At 33.8% G+C, this 9952-nt stretch overlaps 1 protein-coding gene across 1 annotated transcript; it reads left to right on the plus strand.

Annotated features, from left to right (window-relative positions):
* The first annotated feature begins 8195 nt into the window (after nt 1–8195).
* LOC107879918 (pathogenesis-related protein 1A) lies at nt 8196–8932 on the plus strand. The gene has a single exon (XM_016726847.2). The coding sequence runs from the start codon at nt 8260–8262 to the stop codon at nt 8746–8748; it is 489 nt and encodes a 162-aa protein (XP_016582333.1). The 5' UTR covers nt 8196–8259; the 3' UTR covers nt 8749–8932.
* The last annotated feature ends 1020 nt before the right edge of the window (nt 8933–9952 follow it).

The following is a 9952-nucleotide window of genomic DNA, read 5'->3' on the forward strand; positions in this document are numbered from 1 at the left end:
TGACAAGAGATTAAATGTGTGTGGTGACCATAAGAAAGAGTGGTGGTTGTCACTTGTGAGTGTTCAATGGACAAGTAGTGTCTAAGAACAAGGAGTCCTTCTCAACAGAGACGCTTGTTCTGAGTAATTGATTGTCACTACCATTGCCTCCCCTATACTCATTTGATCGAGTGTCCAATTATTTTGTAATCTCATATTATGATATTTAGTCACTTTACATTGTGTGAATGATGTTTATTTATTTTATTTTATTTTATTTCTCTCTTTTTTTAATCTCACATCCTTTGAAAATAGACCTATAATGATATTTTGAGTATATTATAGATAATTAGCTTTATCCATATCAGACTATATTATTAGTGATGTATTGATCAATTGAGTCTATTTTCAAAGGAGGTGGGATTAAAAAAATAAAATAAATAAATAAATAAATTAACATCATTCACGCAATGTAAAGTGACTAAATATCATAATATGAGATTATAAAATAATTGGACACCTGATCAAATGATTATAGGGGAGGACAATGGTAGTAACAACCAATTACTCAGAACAAGCATCTTTGTTGAGAAGGACTCCTTGTTCTTAGACATTACTTGTCCATTGAACACTCACAAGTGACAACCACCACTCTTCCTTATGGTCACCATACACGTCTAATCTCGTGTCATGATATGTAGTCGTTCTTTAGTGATTGGATGATTAATATTTATTTTATTTTATTTTATTTATTCTCATTTTTGTGTCATCTCAATGATCTACGACTACACCGTGTCTTAGATAACACTTGATCACGTCTAAAAGTAATTGGGAGTCACATTGATGTATCAAAATCGCTTTACAATGTTTTAATGGTGTTAATTGACATACTCTAATTTAATTTTATTTAATTTCTCCTTTTTTGCCATTATTTTAAGCTGCCAATATATTCAGTAAGTTGATCATAGATGGTATGATAGGTCTATAATCGACCTTAGTCTAAATCAATAATATGTCAATATATAGGATCATCAACACTGATATCAGTATATAATTCATACGTGACCCAGTCGATTGTAGAAGACATAAAAATTATTTAAAGACCCTTTGAAGTAAATGATAATCCATTTAATATTCTCTCCAACGGTACAATTCAAACGGTCAGATTTTGGTAGCCCTACTGTATTAATTAAAGGGACCCTTTTGAACTCCTCCATGTTCATTTATTCATCACTTTCTATTTTTTCTTCAACAATAACAATGTTGTAGTCATATCAAACATTCAAATGTTCTTATATTTATCATTGTGGTAATCCTGCGGTGTTGAAAATATTACGAACCAACAAGAATTCGAGTCGAAAATTCTACAGTTGTGCGGTTGGAAAGGTTTGTTTTTTTTTAAATAGAATTTATTTTTGTTCATCACATAATCCAATTTACTAATTTATCCTTCTTTTTTTAGGATAATGGTGGATGCTCTTATTTCAGGTGGCTTCCCTCCGATTTTGAGGTATCAAAATTTCAAGGCGTTGCAAGTTTGAAATGTTGGAAAGATTTAGAGATTTCAAAGAAAATAAGGATCTTCTTATGACAATTATATAGAGAATCAGAACACAAGATTGATTACTTAAAGGGATTGTTGAAAGACGTCAAAATTGAGAGGGATCAACTTAAGCATAGGTTGGCTATGGCTGAAGAAAAAGAAAAGGGCATGAAAATTATAGTGTATGGTTTACTATTAGTTTTAGCTTTTTGGAAAGGTGTAATGGGGTTGTAGTGGGATTGAATGTATTCTGACTCTTTTATTAATCGACTACTTTTTACTTATATTATATATGGTTTACCTTTTTCATTCATCGACTACACAACACTCTACTGTATATACTTTACCTTTTAGTCAAGATCTATAATTAACGATGACATTCATATAAAAGAAATGATACATTGATTATATAAAATTTATAATGTTTATCATAAACTATAAAAGCAGTTTAGAAAATAAAATTGCTAAGATTGTCTATTCTAATAAAAATAATCATCACCCACAAATAAAAATTAAACATTGTCTAAACATTCAACATTTTCGTCTTCCACTTGCATCTTGTCGATGTTCTGAGTAACTTCATTAAGAAATTCATCTAAATTCAAAAATTCATTCTCATTTTCTTCTTCTTTATGTTCTTCTCCCTCTTCTTTCTCTACTTCTCTTGCATTCTTCTCTTCTACTTTCTCTCCATCTCCTTTACTATTTTCTTCTACACAAACACTTTTCTCATTTTTATCTTCTTCATCCTACCTGCCTTCGTCATGATCCTCCTTCTCCACACCAACTGATCCATCAACTTTGTTTTCTTCTTCACCAACATCTTCTTCATTTTTTTCTTCTTCTTTCACTTCATCGCCTTCGTCGAGATTTTTCTTCTCTACAACAGCTGCAACCTCAGGAATCATCACCTCATCAGCATTGATCGAGGCCTGTTCCAAAGCTGCTGCCTCAAGGAGCGCTTCTTTAATGCCGTTGTCATCGCGGATAGCCTTCGCCGTTGAATGCTGACTTTGCACCTGCACACCTATATTTTCAAGTATTTATCATTTATAATAAACTAAGATATCGGTTGATGAAGAATGGTATAGATTCTATTATAAGTAAAAAAAAATTATATAAAATATGCAACTTCTATAATATATAGAGCAGATTTTACCTTCATCTTCATCTTTCTTCTTTTGCTTCTCTTTTTTTGCTCTCCTCAGCCTCTCCTCTTTCACAAAATCAACTATGTCCTTGATCGACTCCTCCAGCCTAAACATGCGCTCTTCCAAATTTTCAATCATCGATATTTTTTTTATGCTCTTGGCTTACTCATCCCCGCGCCCCGAGTGACATTCCTTAAAATAGCATTTCCACCCAAATCCTGGTCACCATCCTTATCCTCACCATCCTTCGATGGGGTGATAACAGTCACACCCTCCAGATGGGACTTCAAGCCATCGATGAATGTATCCTTCGGTTCGTCAGTGAATGCTTTGAACTTTTTCATGTAGTGTTGCTTCATTTCATGGACTGTGGGGATAAGGTACGGGTGTACTCTCTATAGATAAATAGGCAAATGTGATTGATTAGCAACACAATATTGGTAAAAGTACTCTTCAAAAAAATAGTTCCATACCTTTATGCTCCATCTATTCAAATATGGATCGCCTTCGATTAGTTTATCGCCTTTTGAGGTGTGCTATCTGAGCAATCGGGGAATGGACAACGAATCTTCAGTTGATTTATCATTTCCCCTGTCGAGCGCAAAAAAAGCTTCGTATATCCAAATTTTTTATCAAAAGAAAAAATAAAAACATATAACTGAGAGTCAGTATAGTATAGACACCATAGATGAATTACAGTATATAATAAACTACTTCAATGATTTATATATAATAAACTACTTCAATGGTTTATAATCAAACACCATAAATGTCCAGGGAAATTCATAGAGCGCATACGATGAAACTTTCTTTGTCACAAATGTCTTCTTTTGCCTTCTGAAGTCTATCCACTTCTTTAGATAGTCTAGAGTCAAGGCAAATTACTCCTTACCCCAAGGGTATCTCCCAATGAAGCTCAAGTTATCCACCATCTTGATGGTGTCTATGTCCACAATTTTTGACAATTTACATGCAAGCAATATGCAATGCACGAACCAAACCAAGCAACATTTGATCTTGTCCTCCTTGTCCAGCCTCCCACCTCTAATAAGCTTTAACAATCTCCTCACATTTACACTCCTCTTTTTTGCGATCATTTTGAAAAAAGTTTCACCCTCCTCCATTGCTCTAACATATTTTGAATCACATGGGATAACACCCACAGCTTAAACCCGTGATTAGCGCAAATTCCTTCAGGCTAAAACATGCAAGTCTGTCATTGATGCAGAATCACATTTCATTCAGCTTGTTGTCCTATTTAAATCGGCGAAGAAATGTATAGTGGACAAGCTGTCCGTTGAACTTCATATGTTCTGGCAAGTCCCATAAACCATCAAAACTGAAATTCTTAAACCTAGATTTCAGACGCTGATCAACCACGACTTGTTTGGATTCATAAAATATTTTCAAACGGGATCTAACAGATATCTTAGCCGAAAATAATCCGACATCATCCAGGACTGTGGAGATCGTACCTCTCAGCCAAAATAAACCTTTCACAGTGGGGCAAGATCAATTCTTTCTCATCTATCCTAGTCTCAATTTCTATTTTCTCCTGCACATCTCGAATCGAAGCTTCAATAGCTTCCTTGCTGCAATTTCTATTCTCCGATTCATCGACTACTCATCTTTTTTTCTCAGACCTATCAACTTCTACAGCCTTGCGTTTGTTACCTCTAGCCATTTGTTATGATCTACAGACAAAAAATAACATTTCTCAACTATAACAACAAATACAATACCTAATCGACCTAGCAGTCTATTAACATGACAATAGTTGCAACACCAAAAAATCCTATTTGCAGAAGAAGTTTTTTCCAACACAACTCCATCACCCACAAGAAGATGCATCTAAATCACCATTATATTGAACAAAGACAGGAAGGAACCCAGATTTTTAGCATGAAAATCGAAAAAAATTGGCAAAAAAATTTCAATGCAATCATCGAGGGAAATTAAAATCCAACAAAAACAATGCACAATCAAACGAACTACCAACTTAAAAACATAAATTTTAAATAAAATCAAGCCCCATTTTTTCAAAAAAAATTCAATTTTTCGGGTCCAAATATTAAATATGAGTATGATTCAAACCAAGGAATCCCAACATGAACATGCTTCTACAACACCATTACATTGGACAAAAGTTTGAACAAAAATCACATATCTTGCTACATTCTGACGAAATTAGTGAAGAAATTTCAACATGCAATCACCAAGGATAATCGATAGACACTAGTTATCCATCAACAATCAAGTAAAGACCAACTAAAAACAATCAATTTCAGTAAAATCAAGTCCTGTTTAAAAAAAAAATTCTTTTTCTTAACTCCAACGAGTTCAACCGCCACAAACGAATTCGAAAAAAAAAAACATCAATATGGAGCACAAATTAACCGAAAGATGAATATAACTTACCTGAAGTTGAAGATCGAAGTTGGAGATTATTTACACAAGCTCGAAATTGAAAAATGGTAGAAAGGAGAGATGAAGTGGGAGAGAGTAACGAGAAAAGATGAGAGAGATTTTATTTTTTTTTGTATTTAATAGAAGAGTGGGGTTAAAAATATATTTAATAAATACATACGGGGTTCCAAAAGATTTAGTAAATACATAAGGGATGCCAAAAGATTTTTCTATTTTACACTTGAACCCATACCCCACAAAACCCTAAAAAATTAGATCAAACGAAAAAAGGTGTCTATTCTTCAAAATATTTTTTGAAAGTGGACTTTCAACTAAATCTTCTCAGCAGATTGTATCGTGTTTCATGGGCTGAGATGGGTTGGATCAACATGAGCTAAACAAGAGGTCATAATCCGACGTATCCAACTCTTACCATGTTTTAATTTTTAAAATTTTTAGGTGATCTATTTAAGTACCTAATAATTAATTCTCTTTGTTGTTGTTTTATATAATATATCAAACAAAAGATTGTTAAAAATGATTTGATAAGGTTTTGCATGGGTTAATTTGGTACGTAGACATCTTAAATCAGTCCAGTTTTTAAATAGGCTAAATTTGACGGATCAAAATCAATTGACTTTATAGAATTTTTCTGTTAATTTAATTTGTTGCAGTTTTCTTCCTCGAAAGCAATCTTGTTACAGCTTGGTTGTATTCATTTCTCATCTATAAGATTTAGTTAGCAACTGAATATTAATATTCGAAGAAAACCGCCACTAACCCTTTTTCTCTTCCTAGCTCCCTTCTCAAGTATACGTCTTCTAAGGTAATTGATCAAACTAGCTTACTGTAATGGTCAAATCTGGCCATCGTCTAACACGGTTCCTGAAGTCTAGAGATACCAATTAACCCCGCACCCCCAACCCATGTGCGAAACCCAAGAAAGAGAAAAAGTAGTCTTGAGGGATAAAAAAGGTGATGCTTCAGAGTTTTGCAACTCCACATGATTCATGATTCACGGAAAGAGTGCGCAAAATTACCCGCTAATATCGTTGATTAACTGAACCTTTTATCAGTCATATTATTTATTCCCTTTTCACAGATTTTATCCCTTTTTGTGGAAACTCAACATAAATTATAATTGTCTTTCCAGAGTAATAATTAGAGGTTATGTACCTTTATTCTGTGCAACTGATGACTTTTTTGTCCATAAAGGCATTAATCTAAGTCTTGCTTTTGCGTAACTTGCAGTTCAGTTACAATGACTTTTCAAAGTCTACAACGTGATTTTGGCATATCATTAATTTGTGTTTCTTACATCCAAAAGTAATTCTATTTTACTTTGTCTAGAACCTAGAATTACCCCCATAATTGCCGCTCCTAGAGTTTAAAATCTAAACTATTTTTTTTTTTTCTTTTTTTGAAATAATTCATGTCAAACCGCAAGATACAGTGCATGAAAAGAGTCATTATATACACCAAAGTTTAAAGAATTGTTGCTAATTTAACTATTGCAGTAGGATATTGAATTACCTTACTGTTTAATTTAAGTTACTAATTCACGCTTGCCATATCAACGTAATACGGTTGATTTTAAACTAATCTTGTAAAAACTTATTTGCAATTGTTTAATTATCAAAATTATTGATGTGACTCCCCATTGTCTTTTTATGCCAAAACGATGGGCTCCTAGCATGTCTCTTTCAGTTCACATAAAATTTGTATTTGCTTATCAGATAAAATTAAACATAGTGTTAACTTGTAGATTATGCATGTGAACCTATATCTTTGTCAAGTCGTGTTGAAATTCCCAGAAAACAGCCACTAGCCCTTCCACCACCTGAAGGTAAACGTGTACTTGACAATAAATTAGTAAGTAACGAAAATTTGCCCGCACTTATACCTCCCTTTTCTTCCTCCCTCCCCAAGTATACGTCTTGATCAAGCTGGCTTATAATTGCAGTATGTTAGGGTCGAAATAATCAAGTTGTCATGTAAAACCAAACAAAGCAAACCTCAAAAGATGCTAAATAAGAAGATAAATGAGAAATATATCAAAAGAGACAATAATTTAACGTAGTTTGGTCAATCAATCTACATCTACAAAAAGAGATGATGAGTACAAAATATCGAGAGAAATAACCTAAAAAATTCACTCAGAATAAAAAGAAGTTCACGAATGTGGAAACCATAACACTTGTGTGTCACAAATTTTCAAAGCCCTTAAAGAATGAGCTCTATTTATAGTCATAAATCTTTTCCTTCAAGGAAGAATTATGGAAATTTTGTGTTCTCCTTTTAAGAAAAGAAAGCAACTGATGACTTTTCAGTCCAGGAGGCACTAATTTAATCTTTGCTTTTGTGTAACATGCAGTTCATTTACACTGACTTTCCAAAGTCTACGGCGTAATGCGGGCATGTCCTCAATTTGTGGTTAATACAGTGAAAAGTAATTTTATTTTGCTTTTGTCTAGAAACATAGAGTTACTCACTTAATCGTGCGCTGCAAGAGTTTAAAATCCACATTTTAAAAAAAAAATCATGGTAAGCCGGACTAGTAGCAAATGATTCTAGTAAATAGATATTGTTTCGTAGAATTGATTGTTCTTTCTTTCTCTTCTTCTAGAGGGAATGATAATTCGTGCATGAAAAAAAAAATAAGTAAAGTTATTATATACTCCAAAAGCATAAAGAATTGTTGAGCACTAGCTAGTTTAACTAGCTAGCTGCCGCAGTATAAAGAATTACCCCTCTGTTTAATTTTACTAATTCACAGCAGCCTTACTATATAAACGTACTAGCTGATTTTAGACTAATCTTGTACATAAAATTGTTTGCCATTGTTCAATTATCAAATTATTAAACATAGTTTTATCTTGGTATATTAGGCATGTGACGACGTGAAAATCTATCTTTGTCAAGTCGTGCTGAACATATAAACAAAATTTTTAACCCTCATTTTTCTATGGTGCTAATTTTGACAATATTTTCTTCCACTGCCCACATTCACGGGCTAACCACAAACTTCTTTGTTTTGCTGCCAAGATTTTCTCTTCTTTTTTTACTTTTTTTGTCAAGATATGCCTATAAATACCAAAGACATCTCACATCTCCAAATCATAAACACAATCAACTTCTCTATTTCCCTCCAATTTGTGTCAAAAAGCAAAGCAAAAAGAAATGGAGATCTCAAAGCTTTCAACCTTTGTTGTGTTCATGGTTTTAGCCATGGCTCATTCTTCACTTGCCCAAAACTCGCCCAAGGATATCGTTTTAGCCCACAACAACGCCCGCGCACAAGTTGGTGTCCCACTCCCACCACTAACATGGAACGACACAGTTGCTGCCTATGCCAATCAATATGCATCCACCAGATTAGCTGAATGCACCTTGGTGCATTCAGATTCACCCTATGGTGAAAATCTTGCCATGGGCTATGGCGACTTTTCGGCTGTCGAGGCCGTTAACATGTGGGTCGGAGAGAAACCAAACTACGACTATGACTCCAACTCTTGCAAACAAGATATGTGTGGCCATTATACTCAGGTGATCTGGAAAAACACCCTTCAAGTTGGATGTGCAAGACTGAAATGTGATAATGGTGAAGCCTGGTTTGTGTCATGCAACTATTATCCCCCTGGGAATTACATCGGAGAGAAACCTTATTGATTAATTAATTAATTGTGATGCATGGTTACAATAATTTTATAGTAATTGCATTACTTTCATCCCATGTTAGTCAAGTACGTATAATATAGGTTCCAATTTCGGCTTGTAATATGGGAAGTTGTCCTTACCTGCCCTGAGACAAAATGGAATTTAAATAATAAATTAAAGACTAATTTTGGATCAAGTATATTCTTTATGATCATCAGGTTACATCTTCTCTTCAATAAATATTTTCTTAGCAATTTCAACATTTTGTTATATCATGAAGATCTGCTAGATAACTTTATTCAATGTTGCGTTGGGATAGAGTTAAATCTCGTTGATTTAAAGGAAAAATTAGATATAATTAATCAAACACAGCTACTATGTTTACTATACATATATATCGCTATAGATTAACTAGACATAACTATAATTAGGTTTTATAGCTTCTCGATCTCTCCTATATATATCTTCCTCTCTCGCTCCCCCCCCCCCCCCCCAACACCCATCTATGACTAAGAAAAAAGAAACTAAGAAAAGCACAATACATCAGACTCTTCCCCTTCCCTCCCTCGCTCTGATCTCCCCTGGATCTCTCTTTCCTTCTTTACGACTAAGAAAATGAAGAATAAGAAGCAGATTGTATAATGTTTTATGGCTTGAGATGGATTGGATCAACATGAGCTAAAGTAGATCATAATCCGACATATTCAATTCTTACCATGTTTTAATTTTTTGATGATCTATTTAAGTACGTAATAATTTTCTCTTTGTTATTGTTATATATATCATATAAAATAAAAAGTTTAAACAAAATGTTTTGATGAGGTTTTGCATGGGTTAATTAGGTGTACATCATAAATCAGTCCAATTTTTAAATAAGCTGAATTTGGCGGATCAAAATCAATTGATTTACATACTAAATGTAGAATTTCTCTGTTAATTTAATTTGTTGCAGTTTTCTTCCTTGAGAGCAATCTTGTTACAAGTTGGTTGTACTCATTTCTCATCTAGAAGATTTAGTTACCAACTGAATATTAAAATTCCCTGAAAACAGCCACTAGCCCTTCTAAGTTCCTCCACCTGAAGGTAAACGTGCACTTGACACTAAAATAGTAAGGGACTAAAATTTGCCTAGACTTATACCTCTTTTTTCTTCCTCACCCCCACCCCCACCCCACCCAAGCTTACGTCTTGATCAAGCTGGCTTACTGCAGTATGT

Source organism: Capsicum annuum, chromosome 8 (assembly GCF_002878395.1).
Source record: "Capsicum annuum cultivar UCD-10X-F1 chromosome 8, UCD10Xv1.1, whole genome shotgun sequence".
Taxonomy (NCBI): Eukaryota; Viridiplantae; Streptophyta; class Magnoliopsida; order Solanales; family Solanaceae; genus Capsicum; species Capsicum annuum.